Source organism: Octodon degus, unplaced genomic scaffold (genome assembly GCF_000260255.1).
Source record: "Octodon degus isolate 3935 unplaced genomic scaffold, OctDeg1.0 scaffold00003, whole genome shotgun sequence".
Lineage (NCBI taxonomy): Eukaryota > Metazoa > Chordata > Mammalia > Rodentia > Octodontidae > Octodon > Octodon degus.
The window spans coordinates 32,224,625-32,243,185 of NW_004524579.1; the positions used below are offsets into that span (position 1 = coordinate 32,224,625).

The 18,561-nt window shown below is 37.9% G+C and overlaps 2 protein-coding genes and 1 pseudogene across 6 annotated transcripts in view; all 3 read right to left on the reverse strand.

Annotated features, from left to right (window-relative positions):
* Window positions 1-18,561, reverse strand: part of Stard6 (StAR related lipid transfer domain containing 6) — a 29,055-nt gene that overhangs the window by 360 nt on the left and 10,134 nt on the right. For all 5 annotated transcript variants that reach the window (XM_023715000.1, XM_023714995.1, XM_004623729.3 and 2 more), the window contains 3 exons: window positions 17,783-17,900; window positions 16,269-16,362; window positions 11,975-12,215 (listed from right to left, as the gene is read on the reverse strand). In XM_023715000.1, the coding sequence (XP_023570768.1) occupies window positions 12,017-12,215; window positions 16,269-16,362; window positions 17,783-17,900 (411 nt within the window). In that variant the 3' untranslated portion in view covers window positions 11,975-12,016. The remainder of the gene's footprint in view (window positions 1-11,974; window positions 12,216-16,268; window positions 16,363-17,782; window positions 17,901-18,561) is intronic.
* LOC101587217 lies at window positions 7,899-8,493 on the reverse strand (annotated as a pseudogene).
* LOC101587603 (cleavage and polyadenylation specificity factor subunit 6-like) lies at window positions 8,816-10,542 on the reverse strand. The gene is given in 2 exon segments (XM_012514786.2): window positions 8,816-8,948; window positions 8,950-10,542. Coding segments are annotated over 2 exon segments (1,674 nt in total). The 5' UTR covers window positions 10,530-10,542; the 3' UTR covers window positions 8,816-8,854.

The window sequence follows — 18,561 nt, forward strand, 5'->3', positions numbered from 1 at the left end:
TTTGTGGAACCGGGGATTGAACTCAGGTCCTTGAGCTTGCCAGGCAAGTGCTTATTCCACTGAGCTATCTCCCCAGCCCCTGTAACAAATACTTTTAACATTCATTAGATATTTAGATCATCCCTTGTGTATTACAATGTTTACTTCAATGATCGATGGGTTTGTGGAGTTAGTGAGTGGATAAAGATCCACATTCTTCTAAGAGGATAGTGAATTTGAAAATAGCAAAAGTGACATGTTTTGATCTAAAATGTCCCTTAGAAGTTTAATATGCAGAGGTGGGGCCTGGTCAGAAGGGATGGGTTATTGGGGGCATGAAAGGGTGTATTCTTGTCTTTAGCTCTTCTCCCTCTCAGCTTCTTAGTTGCAGCGAGGTGAGCAGCTGTCCTCGGGCAGGCCATTTCTGTCTTGAAGCCGGCCTACCACAGACTGAGTCCACTGAAACTGTGAGCCAAATAAACTTGTTCTTCAAATTGTGGGTTTTGGGTACTTTGTCCCAGTGCCAGGAAGATGGCTAATACATGCAATTTGTACCAGAGTTAGTGTGTCTAACTGTACCTAACCATTAGAAGTTTTTGTAACTGGTTTGTCAGGGGAGTTTGGAAAGATCTGTAGATGTGGGTTAGAAAACCTTGAAATGATCTAAGCAGATCTTGATGGATGAATATGAATAGTGGATGGATAGTGGTCAGGTTTATGAAGTTTCAGATGGGAATGAGTTCTGTTTGAGAAACTGGATTAGAAGCCATCCATGCTTAATCTATGAAAGAATTTGTATAGGTTTTGTTCATATCCTAAGACTTTGTGTGAGGCTCAATATAAAGGTGGTAGCTAATTAATCTAGTGGAGAGTATTCAGCCTACAATGTTCAGGCTGTGGCATGGGTACTGATGACCACCATTAGCAAGATTTACAGTGAGAATGAAGAGTGAAAAGTTTGCAATTTTACCAGAAAGAAGCATCTACAAAGTTGGGTACAAAGAAAGAGTGATTGCTGAAAGAACTGTTAAATGTCCTAAGAATGATTAATATATTAAAAAGAAGCCAATCTGGGTATGGTGGCACACACCTATAATTCCACCACTCTAGAGGCTGAGGTTAGAATTACTAGGCTACATAGCAAGACCATGTTTTTTTTAAAAAAAAGGACAGCAGGAAAGACAACTTGAAGGCATATAAGGATAGGTCCGACTCCCACCTCTGCAGGCACAAGGGTAGTCCTGTAAAAACCTTTGAAAGACATTACTCTGAGAGCCCGATGACACCCTGCTCATTCAGTGTCACAGAGGGAGGTGCTTCCCCAAGTTCATCCACTGGGCACCCCAAGGCCACTGCACCCAAGGTCTAAGGGGCCATGTTAGTGCTCCAGCTTGGGATTTATAGACATGCAGAATGCAAACATTGTGTAGTTATGAAGGCTTCTGCCCAGAACTTAAAAGGTTTGGGAAAATGGGCAATGTGCTCCTGAGAACAATGTATGAAGCTATGACAGGGAAGCCAAAGGTGCAGTAGACACCCCAGGAATTTTTTTTTTTTTCTTATTATGTAGTTCAGGCAGGCCATGACCTTACTATGTAACCCAGGCTGGACTCATTCTCAATGATGTTCCTGCTTTAGCCTCCACAGTGCTGGGATTATAGGCAAGAACCACTATGCCTAGCTGCCCCAGCAATTTATTTTATTTTGGTACTGGGGATTGAACTCAGGACCTCATGCTTGCAAGGCAATCATTGTGCTGCTGAGCTATGTCCCTTTTCCTGCCCCAGGAATTTAAATTATTCCAGGAACATGGACTATCTGCTGAGGAAGACTGCAGACAGTGAACAGAGCCAGCCTAAAAGGCCAGATGGGCTGCAACTGGCAATGCTATAGTTATAAGAGTTATGATGGAGGCAGGAAGTTAGACTGTGACTCAGGGAATGAATTCTTTAAAGAGAATGGAATGTACCAAGTAAACAAATCCTTTCCTGTATCTGGGTTGGTTTTGAGGAATTCAGGAATGCTGAGCAACTGAACTTTTGAACTCTGCATTAGGAAGCTCAAGTACTAACTGGACATTTTATGAAATCACTTGTGGTAAGTTCCCACCAGACACTGAGCAAAACTGTACTCTGTGGAGTAGAAGAAATCTCTGTAGCCATGATGGTGAACCTGTTAGAACTTTCAGTGATATGTAGAGCCCACTGAGCAAGGGTGTTGTCACCTAGCCAAACTTCACCCAGACTGTTCAGGACCCCGCAAGGTGAGCAGGGACTTTTCTTTTGTCTTTTTTTTTTTTTTTTGGTGGAACCAGGGATTGAAGTCTCCTTTGTTTTTCTTAATAAATTTATTTGCATCTTACCTTGCCTTCTTAGAGCGCTGTTTTGTTGTCTTCCCATGACCCAGCCTTTTGCTATTATATCTCACTTTAGCCTGCCCTGTGTGTTGCACATGCAACTGCAAGATTTAAGGTTTGCCCACTGATCTTTGGTCGTTTTAGTCTGAGTCCTATTTGGCCATTCCTCCCTTTTGAAATGGGAATGCTTGCCATGAGTCATTGTATGCTGGAAATAGTTTAACTTTCTTTTTGAAATTTACAAGGGCTTAAAGCTCAAGCTGCCTTGAGTCTCAGAGAAGACTTTGGAATTAGACTTTTCAGCAGTGCTAGCACTGTAAACATTTTGTCATCTCCTAAAGATGGACTAAACACATTTTGCATAAAGAGACAAGCTTGAGACTTTTGGGCACCAAGTGCAGAATGTTATGTTTAGGTCTAAAATGTCCCCCAAATGTCTCTTGTTTAGAGCTGAGTCTGGGGAAAGGAGTGGATCACTTGAGATGTGGTTTAAGATTGTTTTCTTACTCCCTGCTGCCAAGCCTCTTTAAATAGTGGGTGTCTGCTCCATTGCTAAGGAAATGCCTTAACACAGTGGCACATTCAGTAAGATAAAATCATATCTTAAATCATAATATAAATGCATCTATAATTATGTCTCCTGAAAATTTATTATAAAAGGAAAAATACTCCCCATTACCTACAGTTTTAGGATGAAAAACATTCAAAGATTGGGGAACAGAAAGCAGAGATTATCTTTATTTGTCAACCTCAGTATTTTCACATCTCTCTCAGCTCCCCGCACTGTGCTCTTCTCCCTGCTTGCTAATTTTCTTTACATTCTTTCTCTCTGAAGGTGGCTAGAAGGCAAACATTTTAACCTAGAAGGTGATTATTAGAGGTATCAGAAATGACTTTACTTTGGAAATATCTAATTATTTTTCATTAGAATGGTACTTATCTTCTTACAGTTCAATTTTGAACTGATTTTTTAATTAATCATCAGATCTCTTCAAACTAATTTCTTTTTTTAATTTTAAAGAGAAGAAAAATTCAAATTCCAAAATAAGACAAGGGTAAGAAGTTAATACATTGTATATTGTTATCTTTAAATTAGAGTACAAGATAGGCATTTAATTGTCCAAACAATATCAGTACAAACCTCTCTTTTTAATAAACTAAGAGAAATTAGTAGTATAACTCTTAACAATCTTGCATATCTATCTCTCTATCTCTATCTCTATCTCTATCTCTATCTCTATCTCTATCTCTATATCTATCTATATATATATCTTTTCCCTCCTTTTTTCCTTTCCCTTGTTCATTTGTGTTTCTTTTTGAACAGTTTCTTCACATTTCACAACATATGTTGTACATTTTGCATCTTTCTTATTCTTACTCTTTCAACTTCTCACTCTGTGGAGACTATGTAATATTTACACATGTGCATGTGATTTATTTCACTTATGTTTACATGTGAGTCTGATTTTTCTCACAAGTATGGTCTGAAGTTGCATCCATTTACATATAAAAGTCTCCAATTTATCCTTCTTTATGGCTGAGTAGAACTCCATTATATAAAAAGACCACATCTTTTTGTTATCTATTCCTTGGCTAATGGGAATTTGAATTGTTTCCAAGATTTAGCTATTACAAATTGTGTTAATATACACATGGGGGTACATATATTACTGTGGTATGATGTTTGTAATTCTCCTGAGAAGATACCCAGAAGGGGAATAGCTGGGTCAAATGGGACCTCTAATCCTTGTATTTTGAGGAATATCTACATTGATTTCTACAGTGGTTTTACCAGCCTAAACTCCAATTAGCAGTGGAGAAGTGTTCCTTTTTCCCTACAGCTCCTGTAGCATTTGTTATTTCTTGATGATAACCATTCTTTCTGGGATGAGAGCAAATCTCAGTGTTGTTTTAATTTATATCTAATGAACAGTGATGTTGACATCTTTTCATAGTTTGTCATTTGTATTTCCTCATCTGATAAGTATGTATTCATTTCAGGTGCCTATTTTTGGATTGGTGTTTAAATTGAGGGAGTCTTTTTTTTTTTTTGAGTTCTGTATATGTTCTTGCAAACCAAAATTTCAGAAAAGTGATAATTTAGGTTTGTGATCTTAATGTAAACTTATCAATATGATAGGTAATTAAAATCAAATTTTAAAAATGTTATCAACTATGAGGTATCATTCTAGTTTTATGACCCACTGTTTTCATGGATAGATTTTTCTATTATTTACGTTTTTAAGACAGGGTCTCACTATTTTGTCCAGCCCTGTCTCAAACTTGCAGGCACAAATGATCTTGCCACCTATGCCTCCCAAGTATCTAGGACTACAAGTATCTGCCACCACACCTGGCCTCCATTTTTTAAAAGTTATTTTGAGATAAATGTAGATGTGTATGTAGTTGTAAGAAACAATACAGAGTGGTTTCACACTCACTTTACCCAGTCTCTCAATGGTAACATTTTGGGTAACTGCAGTACAAAATCACAATTAGGAAGCTGATATCATTTATTCAAACTATCACTTTATTCAGATACCACATATTTATACTTATTTCTGTGTGTGTGCTATGTAATTGTATCTCATGTGTAGATTCATATGACTACAGTTAGGACACTGAACACATTTTTTATGAAGACTCTCCTGCACTTGGAAAGCCACAACCATTTTCTTTCTTGCCTCCTGCCAACCTCTGTTACTATAACTGAGTTATTTTCTATCATTTTGTCATTTCAAGAATATTGTATAACTGTTAAAGTAAGCCTGAGTTCAAGTCCAGCCAGGATTTTATAACAAGGCCTAGAATAACAGGACCTTGTCTTAAAAAAATAAAGTTGTATAAATGCAAGCATACATTATTTAGTCTTCTGAGATTGGCTTTTTAAAAAATTTATTTTATTTCATTTTCCATCAATTTTATTGAGAAACAAACAGCAATGAGAATCTTCAAAACTGATCAATAGGACAGCTTTAACAATCAACACATCGCATATTGTTGTCCTCGTAGTGGCCATCCACAGCACAAGATGCACACATGACATCCCATCCAAACACCACCAGTACAAATCTCTCTTCTCACTGAACTAAGAGAAAGCAGCTGCACATCCATCCTATTTTGTACATACAGATACAAAATGGTCCTTCATTTGTATCCTTTTGTTTAGTTTTGTCAGAGGTGAATATTCCATTGCCATTCAAAAATGGTAGATGTGTGAATTCAGCAAAATACTTCAATATACTCTGGAAGTTCATAATAGTAGTGGGCCATCTGCAGGACTGGCAATGTCAGAGGTTGTTGACCCAAGCCCCCCACAGCTCAGCATATTAACATGGTTTCACTTCTCATACCTTGTTACTATACTTTTCTGCTGGATGGTCAAGACTAAGACAAAGCAAGAGCCATATAATAAGAAATACAACTTTTGTGTCTGACAAGATCAGTCAAATCCCCCCAGGATTTAGCCTGAAATCCTGTACCACAGTTTGTAGATCCTTTGTCAGTGTCAGCCATGTGTATGAGCCATGGCCATTGCCTGACCAACCTACTCTCTGTGAAAGCCTGAGAGGATGTCCTCTTCCCATGTGACTCTCCTTAGGCACACTCCACATCATCTACTACCCCCCCCCTCTGTGGCCCTACAATCTCCCCTATCAGAAAATTTGGTACATCACTGAGTTATAGGATGTCAGAGTACAGGTTTTCTTATGTCCTGAGTCCTCACTGACCTTGAAAGGCCAGGGCCAAAATGTTGGCTGTCCTTGTAGCCCTTCTTTTTCTCCAATCTTTGGTCTGCAAATAGTTGTCAACCCTCCGGAAGAGCAGCTCAATGATACTATTACTCTATAACACAAGCAGTCAAGCTCAACCTCATCATCCGTCTGAATATCAAATATCCTAGACATAGCATGGAAGAGGTATTCTCCATCAAGTATCGTTATGTTAAACTTTAAATCCCTACAGAATGTGAAGAAAAAATCAAAAAATATTTTAAAAAATTGGAATAAACAATTATATATTTTTACACAGAAATTTACAAATCCAACCATACCAAGCATTGCAGCAGGACAGAGATTGGCTTTTGCCAATTCAATATGATTTCTTTGAGACCATCTGTTATGGTTTGTGTCTAGGTGTCCCCCCCAAAGCCTCATGCAGTCTTGGGTGGCTTCTGGAGTTTGTGATTGATTGCTTTGGGTGTGGATGCAGCACCTGCCCTGGGGCAGGTAATTTGCATTACAATGTAAGGTGGGAAGAGAAGCTAGCTGCTTGAGCCACTGCTACCCCTCCCTCGCTCTTGCTCTTTGCCACCACCATGAAAGGTTGCTTTCTGCTGTGTGCTGTACTGCATTGGACCCAGATGAGTATGGACTGAAACCTCCAGTAACTGTGAGCCAAATAAATATTTCCTTCCTTTAATTTGAGTGTTGGGTATTTGTCCCAGCAACGAGAGAAGAGTAACTAAGACACTATCCAAATTATTGTGTGTACCAACAGTTTGTTCTTGCTGGGCGTGGTGATGCACACTTACAATCCCAGCACTTGAGAGATTGAGGCAGGGGTTCACTGCAAGTTTGAGGCCCGCTGGACTACACAGTGAATTCAAAGCCAGCCTGGGCTACAGAGTGAGATCATGTCTCAAAAAAATAAACATGGGGTTGGGGAGGTAGCTCAGTAGAATAAACACTTGTCTGGCAAGTACTAGGTGCTGAGTTCAATCTCCAGTACCACCAAAAATAAATAAATAAATAAATAAATAAATAAATAAAAAAAGAATGTTTGTTCTTTTGCTCAATAGTATTTCATGTATGGATTTCCACAATATTTGCCCATTCCAGGATTTACATGGTGTTCTCAGGTTTTGGTTAATTAGAATAAGGTGCCTATGAATACTTTGGAACAGGTTTTTGTGTGAACATTTTTATTTTTCTAGGATAATGATTACATTTTCTGGGGAATAGTAAATACATGCTTAGTTATGTAAGACAAACTTTTCTAGATTGGCAATACTATTTTTCATTTCTGTCTGCAAAATGAGTGACCCAGCTTTTTATCTTTCCTAATACTTTAGATTATTATATATTTTTAAAACTTTAGCCATTCTGAAAATGTAGTGACATCTCATTTTGATTTTTATTTCCATTTACTTACTGGCCAATAACGTTGAATATTTTTTCATGGGTTTATTTACCACCTTAGTTTTCCATTCAATGAAATGTCTCCATCTTTGGGCCATTTCTAATTGGGTTGTTCTTTAAACTGTTGAACATTAAAAGCTCCTAATGTATGGTACATATACACTTTTTGTCAGAATGCCTTGCAAATATTTTCTTGCAGTCTATTGCTTGTCTTTTCATCATCTTTACAAGGTCTTTCACATAGCATACATTTTATATTTTGATGATCATCTTAAGAATCTTGCTTTGGTGTCATGTTTAAGAATTGTACCTACCTGAGGCTATGAAGATTTTCTCCTAAAAGTTTTGTGGTGGTATATTTTGCATATAAGACCATGATTTTTTTTCTTTTGAACCAACAAGTCTTTATTAAAGGGCTGCAGTTACTGGGAGGAGGCCATGAAACTGGACACACTGTCAAAGTTGATCTTCTCCATGATGTTCTTGGGATTGCTGCTCTCCTCCTGGCTGCAGATGAAAATCTGCCCCTGACTTGTCTGCACTCCAGCTGTATTTGCTCATCCACACCTTCAGCTGTCTGTCTGACAGATCCCTGAGCATCTTAGACAGAATCTTCAAAGATAGTTATACCTTCCAGGAGGTCCATATTTTTATCCAGAGCTTGCCAGAAGGCCTGGAAGTGACAAGTCTCCAGCAAGTCCCCATGGTACAGAATCTGATGGAATAGGTCATTCTTCTTGATCAGCCTGGTTGATCATGCACTTGCACAGGGTGAAGCTGGTGTGGGGCAGGTTGTTGAGGGCCTTCAGCAGGATCTGGGCAGTGACTGTGCCTGAAAGAAGGCTGGGTCGAACTGGCACAACTTCAGGACAGCCAGGTTGGCTTCCAGATCACAGGCCTTCTCCTTGGCTTATGTCTCCAGATAGCGCTCCAGGGTGGCCAGGTTCTCAGGATTATACTGGTTGATACCCTTGAGCACTTGCCCATGTTCACTCTCATCTGCTCAACCATCGCCATGACTACTGCCTCCTTCCAAGATCAGTGCTAGGGTGGAACTCTGTTTCATTTTGAATTATTATGGTATAAGGTTCCATATCCAAGTGCTCCAACACCACTTGCAGTCACACTATCCTCTACTGAATTATCCTTCTTTGTCAACATCACATGTTTAGTATACTTATAACAATAGTATATTTTTACCCATCCTTTTTTTTTTTTTACTATTTATGCAGATTTGCTTTATTCAGATCTATTCCTGTTCAGTTTATCCATGAATCCTTACAGGTTCATTCAATCACAAGAAGCAAACTTCTGGACAAGTGTCACTTTTCCCCCATGAAGACTTTTATCCTGGAAGGTGTTCCTCTTCCTTCAGCTTCTAACGATGACGATACTCTCGCTCTCGGTCCCGCTCTCGGTCCCGCTCTCGGTCCCGCTCTCGGTCCCGATCTCGGTCCCGGTGTCTCTCTCTCCCTGCTTCTCTCTCTATAGTAATCATCATGGCGATCTCTGCTACGGGATTTATGACGCCGACTCTTTTCTCGTGATCTACTATGGTCCCTCTCTCTTGATCGTTCACGTCTTCTCGATCCAGAACCATATGACTTGGATTCAATTCCATGAAGACAATCTTGCAAAGAGCTAATGAGAACTTTGCAGCGATCATCAGCGGACACTTTGGATTGTTTAATTAAAGAAATTGCAGTAACCAATGTCTCAATAGCACTCCCATAATCACCAGCACTGGCATCAGACACAGCTCTTGAAATAGCAATGCTTGAGATTGCCCTATTTCTATTCATGATTTCTTCAAACTCTGCTTCACTCAAAGGTGTTCTTGCAGTATCCATTTCCCTCCCAGGGGGGCCATAGTCACCCCTATCATATGGAGGAGCTCGGCCATATGGATCTGTTGGTGGCGGACCTCGACTATCTGATGTAGGCATGCCGCTGTTAGTTGGTGGAGGAAAGAAAGCTGGATTCACATGTGGAGCTGGCGGTGGGGCACCTGGAGGTGGTCCCGGAAGATGCGGCGGAGGAGCAAGTGTAAGGGGTGGCCCTAGTGGACCAGGTGGGCGAGGTGGAAAGGGGCCTGGAGGTGGTGGTGGTCCCTGCTGTGGAGGTGGTGGGCCAGGAGGGGGGCCATAACCTGGAACTGGAGGTGGAGGTCCAGGAGGAAGTGGACCCAACGGAGGCTGCCCAAAAGGCTGTCCAGGAAAGAGAACTGGTGGTGGAGGGCGGTCTCCTCGATTAGGAGGCCCAGCTAGAGGAGGTGGCAGAACCTGACCAGGAGGAGGAGGGCCTGGAGGACCAGGCGGGCCAGGAGGACCTAAGGGCGGGCGTGGTGGGGTTTGTCCAGCTGGAAAAGGTGGGGGTGGCCCTCCTGGTCCTGCTGGCCCAGGAAATCTGTCCCCACCGGGAACAGCCCCTGGAAAACGGCCCCGTCCTCTACCACCTTGTGGAAATGCTGCACGTGAACTGCCTCCTGGAGGACCAGCTTTACCTTCCCCAGACATTTGTCCTGATTGTGTAGTTTTCCTGGACTGCATTTCAAATTGACTCAGGAACTGTTTATTGCACGGGGTTACAACAGGATTCTGGCCATGAAGTTCTCTTTTGGGCAAAAGATCCATTAACTTTTTGGAAGATGCTTCAGATCCAACACCAACAAGTGCAAATCCCTTTGACTGGCCATTTGCCCGATTTTCAAAAAAATTTATCTCCAAAATATCATTTACTCCCAAAGAATGAACTGCTTCAGTTAAGTCTTCATCTGTTGTCCACCAAGTTAGATTTCCAATATATAATGCAATTCTCTTTCCAGTATACGTATAGACAACATTGGGTGCTGCTCCTTTTCCCACATCATCGCCAACGGTTGGCGGGAGGGTACCCATGTAATCCCGGTCTTCTGGAGCATCTCCATTATTTGCAGATGGGGAGATGACATCATCATACAGATCTATCTGATCATGCCCACCATATTCCGCTTCCTGGTTGAACTCCTCGCCCACGTCCGCGTAGATGTCTATGTGGTCCACGCCGTCCGCCATCTTCCCTCCGCCGAGCCGCAGCCCCCATCCCCTTCTTTTTAAAAATTTTTTTCCATTCTTTTCTTTATGAAGGACCCTTGATGCCTTTTTAGCAGGCAACCTCAGGATTCAGGTATAGTGTAAGGCCATGTAATATTTATCAACACTCAGGCAAAAGCAGAGCATTGAGTGAAACTCAATGTGAATAAATGAGATGGCAGTTCATCTTCCTTTCTGGCCCTGTTAAAATCTTCACAACAAAAGTAAACATTCATCTGTATATTGGTATTGCCTCCCAGTGAGCACATAAGCCCACTGACACCATGAGAGAGGAGAGGGAAGTGGAGTGCTGGTTACATTGTCTCCCACCCGTATCTTGCTGATACAAGTGGGAGTGCAGACTAAATATCCCTGGTCAGATATTCTAGTAGGATTTTGTTTTTCTTTCAATTCTGGGGATGGAACCTAGAGCAAGTACTCAGCCATATCTTCAACCTGTTAGTTGAATTTTTAAAAAATTTTTATGTTCGAGTCTCCTACGATCCTCAATTTAAAACAATTTAAAATGTATATTATCTTTAATGCTGACTCTGAATGTATTTGCTTTCCTATGAAATAATTGCATACACAGCATTTTCCAGAGTCAAAAGCAAAAACTAAAAGTGTATTAATAACAGTTATTTAGGAAACAACGCTTTGTAAGCAAGGTGGAAAAGAGGCTGAAGGGAGAGGAGGGAATTGGGAAAAAGAATCAAGATATACCATATATTAATTCAATGAGAAGAAAGATTTGTACTAACAGTGTTTGGACAGGATATGTCTGTGTCTTGTACTATGAATAACCACTATGAAGACAACAATATGCAGTGTACTAATTATTGAAGCTGTCCTACTAATTGATTTTGAACCTGTCTCATTGCTATTTGTTTCTCAATAAAATTACTAAAATAAAAGATATACCACATATAGGTACTAATTCTCTATGATGAATAGGATCATTGTGTATATTTAAACTTCACCAATAAAGATTATAAAAAAATCTCCACACAAAAATAAATAATTTTTTTTTTTGGTGGAACTGGGGATTGAACTCAGGCCCTTGCACTTGCCAGGGAAGAGCTTATCCCACTGACCCACCTCCCTGGCCCCAATAAATACATTTTTAAAAGAAAAATAAAAAGAAATGGGTTAAGGATCTAGCTCAGTGGTGCTGCACCTGACTGGGAGGCATGATCCTGAGCTTGATTCCTGGTACCAACTCCCCCCACCATACACAAAAAACAAAAAAAGTTATTTAACATCGTAATATGGAATTAAAAATTAGACTTTGTGTTATTTTCTGTATGAGTTCATATTTTCATAAAGTATCTTCACTAATTTGTAGAGAATATTGTCTACAATAATTTAACAGTATTTACGAGTGCTGAATGAGAAGTAAAGTTCAGTAACTGTAACACTATACTTACTAGACGTTTTTACAGTCTTTATGATTTAATAGTAGAATGACCTTATTTCTTTTTCGGGGATGTTGAATGGGTGTTATGATTCCCACATCCTGATGAAGCTTTACATGTCCTTAGTCCATCTTTTGCATTGAGGACAAAGTTTATTAAGTTGGAAGGCATGGTTTTTTCAATTACTGATGGGGGCAGTTTTCCTTTCATTTCTGTCTGAACAAACATCACTAGTTTGGAATATGCTGGGTTTCTGTAAGCAAAAGAAAAGTTTAGAAAAGATAAAGAATTTTTAGTGCATTGAATTTATCATTTTATGAAGAGCAGGATTCTTATTCACCACTGACTCTTTTTCACAGTGCTGATAGTAAGATACTTACTGAAGGAGGGGAAGCAAAAAGATAATGTGACTTGTACTGAGTTTTATAAATACAAACTTTCCATAACATATTAGTATGATTCAAAATCTTCAGGTTTAGGCACCTTTTCCTTCTTGTAATTTTATTGATTTTTTGGTAATTATATGGATATGAACCCCACATGTATCTATATATTATACATACACATATAAATACACCTACAGATATACATAGTTAAAAAAAAGATATATTTTCTTCAGCTAGCTTTATTTTCCTTAATAGGCTCTCTTGTCCTTCCTTCTGTGTCTGTACTTCAGATTGTTTTTCATAGTTATCTACAGTACTTGGTACTATTTTTAATAGTCCTTTAACTGCCTGTCAGGTTCTGCTTATTTTTTAGTATAAGCTGCAGTAAAGCATCTTTGTAATATATCTATTCATGCTTTTGTAAGTATTTAGAATATTTAGGTCAAACTTTCTATATTTAACATTTGGTATGTTATTTCCAAGTTGCCTGCTAAGATTAGACTAATAGTTTATATTCTAACACAATGATCTTCAAGCTGTGGTATGAGAAGTTGAATACTTTTGAGGGAATAAAATTTTACATTCATTGTGTCTCAGTTACTTTTCTATGATTGCTGGGACAAAATACCCAATGCGCAGAATCAAGGAAGGAAAGGTTTATTTAGCTCACAGTTAGTGGAGGTTTCTATCCATACTCAGCTGGCTCCAAGGCAGGGTGGCACAAGGCAGAGGGCTGTTGTTCATGGTGGAGGCAAAGAGTATAGAGCAAAAAGGAGAAGTAGCAGCAACAGTGGACATGGACAGCAAGCCTGTCTCCATTATGTTGCATTCAGAGTATCTGCCCCAGGGCAGGTGTAGCACTCACACCCAGAATCCCTGTGATGGATCATGATTAATCACAAACTCTCGAAGTCTGCCCCATAACTACATGAGACTTCACGTGGACAAATAGACACAAACTGCAACAACTTGTATATGCATTTCCCTTATCCTGATCTGTGTTTTTGATGGAAATGTAGGGTTTTCTTTCTGCTCAACCTGTTCAAAATAACTCATTTGCTTTACAAAGCAAAGACATATTTAACTACATACACTCAAATGACTAGAACTAGGGTGCTTTTCCATGGCAAATAGTATAAACATCTTTGAAATGCTAAAGGAAAATTTGATGTATTAGAAATGACTTGTCAGAGCAAATGACTAATGACTAGGTCATAAATATTATTCTGAATCATGTCAATTCAATCAATAAATTTACAAATTTAACTGAGTTGTCAATTGATAGATTATTAAAATATTTTTGCCAATAGGAATACATTTTATTTAATTCAGAAGGATTCTGAGGCATCAAATACAAGTTATATTCTTTTCATTTTAATTATTTTCGTGAACAAAGTTTCTCAGTTTTCATATTTATAAAATGAAACACAGGAATAGACTTGGTACTAAAAGTCACCTTATTTTGTTAGTAATGTCCATCCACAATGAAAGGAAATGAGGACAGAAGTTGAACTATGGATGCATGAACCAGTGTGCCTTGGTTTGAAGCTGAGCTTTGCTATTCCTTATGTGTAAGCTTGAGAAAGTGCTATAACTTTGGGCTTTCACTTTGTGTTTTGAAGCTTGGCACAGTACACCACCTTGCTCTAGGGTTTTTGTGAGGAATAACTAAATCAATATGTGGCAACCACTTAGAAAACATCTGGCACATATGAAATGCAAAGTTTTGCTAAAGATAAAATGCATTTTCAGTAACACTTTGCTTTATGTTTATTATGTGCAAAAATTGTAATATATTTTTTATTTTGATCAATATGTAATGATAAGTTATTCTAGAAGGCACATATTTTAAAAAACTGGCCACAGAAAACAAACTTAAAAGCTGAAATTCATACTGTTTTTACAGAAAATTAAGATGTTAAAAATTAATTCCAAGTCTAAAGTTTATTCCATTGGGATACAATTGTGTGTGTGTGTGTGGGGGGGTGTTAAAATGTGAGTTCAAAAAAGAGGCATAGATTGCTAAAAGCTTTGTGTATTTTTCAAAAATTTATTTAGTACAAGGTCTACAGGGTCTCCCTACACAGATTGGACTCATAGTGATCCTCCTGTTTTCAGCCTCCCAAGTACTGGGCTTACAGGTGTGTACCATCATGCCTAGTCTCAATCGCCATCTCAGTGTGCCCAGGGAGCGGGGCTGGCATGGCAAGCTGGGGATCGAACCCCAGCCTCTGTACTCTGTCTAAGCAGGTGCTTTAATTCACTGAGCAATTTTCCTGGCCCTAGCTTTGTGTATTTTGCAATGGATATTATAATGGTGGATTTCAAATTATGGTAGTTACATTTTACTGATGCATTTGTAAGAGTGATACAGTTACTTTAAAAATGCTAATATTTATAATATACTAAAAATTATACTCCTTTCTTCAGTTTTATTCTATGGAAAATTTTAAGGTTGATAAAAACATGCAAGGAGAATTTAAAAAATTCTCTTGGAGTATGAAGATACTGCACTAGCCAATCATGTTATTCTCCATTTTCTCATGCCCTTCTCCAAGCAGAGTGTAGACTATTTTTACAGTGCTTCAAAGGGCTGAATTGGAATACGTGTCAGCATTTTATGCGATCCTAAATCTCTATTTGCACTTACTGTGGGTTTGCAACACGTCAGATAGCTTCCCCAGGATTTAGCACAGAGTAATTTGCTACTGCTATGTGTTTTGCATGCCTTGTTCATAAATTTTGGCTGTCCAAAATGTTGGACTACAAAGAGTCAAAAAGAATTACTTTTTATTAGTATCATTCTCTATAACTGAAGGAAACTACCTTTATTCCAGCAGGACATGAGGCAGAGTTTAGATCCTGAATGGAATACCACGATTAGAGATCTTGTCTCTTTTATGTTTTGTAGTGGAAAGAAGAGGCTGATAAAAGTTCACGAAGGACACTTGACCTGAGAAGCATGCTGAGAGTGTGTGACTTCCCAACTAGTGTCCCCACAAACAAGCAATTTACTTACCTGATTTGGAGCAATAATCCTTCATTTATTTTGTTCTTGTCTGCTCTGGAGAATGAAATCTTGGCCATGCGCTCAAAATTGATAAATGAATGGAAGGACTGCACACTGTGACTGTTTTTATCATGTATACCAATGATTCTGTTTACCAATGTAACATTTTAGTTTTATAGGTCAGAAGAGAAAACATTAAGGAACACAGATCTTTCATTTTCTTTTGGCTTCAAATTCATTTTTCTTGTATTGATAGTTTATATCTTACCAATAAGAACTTACACTTATTTTTAAATAAGATATCATTAGTATGAATTACTGCTTAAGGAATGTGTGAAGGGATGTACACTGAATTAGAACATATGGTCTTACAGAATCTGTGCATTTCATATTGCCAGTTTATCCTGAGGCTGGACACCTGTAGGCAGTAACTCATTTCTGATTTCTGCAGCTTTTTTCTTATCTGAATGTATGTCTTAGACACTTATTCTGCAGGTCTGTGTCTCAGCAGGTAGTCTATTGGAAATGGGCCATTCAAGGTGAAGAATTCACTTTTGATAAATTATGAATTGTTCTTGGGAAATTTATTTTTAATTCATAAAAATTCCTCTAATTTATAAAAGCGACTAATGGAGAAATACGAAATATTAGGGAAAGTTGAAATGTAGGGAAATGTTTGTGTGTTCCTACTTCCAGAAACCTGAAATAGTATTTCATAGAAAACTATATATTCTGATTATACTTAAGATGAAAACAAATAGAAGAAGTTTCTTTGAAAACAAACAGAAGAAGTTTCTTTAAAATTGCATTTAGGGGAAGCTTTTTTCCCAATCATATATGTTAGCACATATTTCTACTGATGAGCAAATCTATCTTTAAAAAACTGTCAAATAATGCAAATAACACTTACTCTTTCAGAGGTGAACATACGTAGCCACAAGGATGGTTATAACCACGGATATAATCAGAAGTTGGAGGATATCCTGGGAAATCCACGCTTTTAGCTACGTGATTTTAAAAAATGAAAATGAAGATCAAAAACTACTTTCAGCAACATACTTTTAAAAATGTATAACACTTAAATAAGTTATCAGCATTAACATTAGTTTATACATTTGTGTATATATTTACACTATCATTTGCATAGATGTTATTCTTTTACATAAGGTAAACTATTACAAGACTCATTTATTTTCTGAGATTTGAAGCAGAAGAAACCACAAAGGAAAGGACATTTGGTTGTGCTGTTGTGGTCTGTAGATTTTGTTAATGCTTTGTTGTTAATCCTTTTTTTTAAAATAAAGTGGTTGAATGACTTAACATTGCCTCTTCTGCTAATTTCTTGTCACTAACTTCAAAATATTAAAAATACAAAGAATTTTTGAAATAATTGTGTGGTATAATGTTTACATTGTATGTGGAGTGGGAGTGATTTGATTATGGTTTCATAATTATGTTCTTTCCATAAATATTTTATATTTGCTTATTTTGTGCAACTAAATCTTGTCCTTGGTGGAGAAGATGGATTTTTTTTCTACAATTTTAACATAAGTTACCAGTTCAGGGGAGGAACACAATATGAAACACTAGCTTAGGAAACATGTAGTTGAATGAATTTTCCATTTTGTATCATGGTATTAACAGAGCCTATTATGTTGGCTTAATGATACTGCCAGGAGTAATATTAAAATATTTTTCTCTGTTTAAAATATTGATGCTGGGTTTGTGGGCGCTTGCTTATAAACCCAGAATTGAGGAGGTGGAGGGAGGAGGACTGCTGAGAGCTCAAGGCCAGCCTGGGCTACACAGTAAGACCCTGTCTCCACAAAAATATGGAGATCATGCTTTATTCTTTAAAGTCTTTTATAGTTTACATATAGGTGTAGGCCTTTCGTGAGGAATATAGTGTGGTAGTTTGCACTTATCTTGGAAAATTATAAAGAGTTTTGTTTCAGTTGTTTTATAGCTATTCAGCTTCATTTCCTAACTGCTTCATTTATGTGAACTTTAGCTTCCTTATTAGTGAGAAAATGCAAGCAAAATATTTAGCTTAAAGCAAAGTTCAGAATAAGGTAAAAAGCACTAAGAATAGTAATAGAATTTATAAAAATTTGTTCAATTAATTTTGTTTCTTAGGATTCTTGAATGCCTTGAAGCTTAAGCAAATTATCTATTTACATCCATTCCTGCAGTGTTTAATGCTATAAAAATCTAGGAAATGCCAGAATTATTGACCCCTATATATGACACCTCATATACTGGGTAGTATATCTTTCATCACCATAATAATAGTTGTTACTTGTGAGTCCTATTGAGTAAATTAAGGAAAAAAGCTAAAATAGTTTCTTCCAAACTATGAATTAAAGGGAAAAATTATTAATGACTCATAGTGATTCCAAATGTGGGCAAAATGTCTCAACTTACAACTGATAATGGTCACATTCCCTTCATAGTACTTGATGTGCACTACGTCGATAAAGTCTCGGGGGGAGATTGAGCCCATGGCAAAACTCTGTGTAATGGTATGACATATTAATGTGCCCTGTAATAAATCAAATCATAAAGATTACAAAAATCATTTCACATTTATCATTTATATTGTTCCCCAAAGAATTTCATATGAACAGCCTCTATTTCAACAAAGCAAGGCTTTGAAATTTTAAGACTAAACCTCCAAATAAGCTTGCCTTTTTAATGTTACTTTTCTATTTTTTTTTATTTTTTGCGGTACCAGGGATCAAACTTAGGAACTTGCACTTGCCAGGCAGGCCTTTATATTGCTGAGCTATAGTCCTGGCCCTCTTAAGCTGTATCCCTGGCCTTTCTGCTTTTTTAATGTTAAAGGAGCATGAAAGTTACAACTCGTAGAAAATTCAGGGAATAATCTTTAGATCATCTAGGTTTCCAGTTTTATCTAGAAGCCCGGTAATTAAATCATATATCTAAGGTAGTACAGAATTAGAATCCAGGTCTTTTGGCTTTCCTATTACAATACTATTCATACTACTCCACACTGGCTAGGAAATATAGAATAAAAATACATAATTTAGCACCCAGAAATATTAGGCCTAAAATAAAGACCATTGTATGAGTACATATGATGTCTGGCAAAACTTGATAGTTCTTGATTGTCAGAACAGCAGGTTTCTCTCCCTACATTTTTGCAAATAAGAGCCACTGGCCAAATAACTCTTGCTATCAAA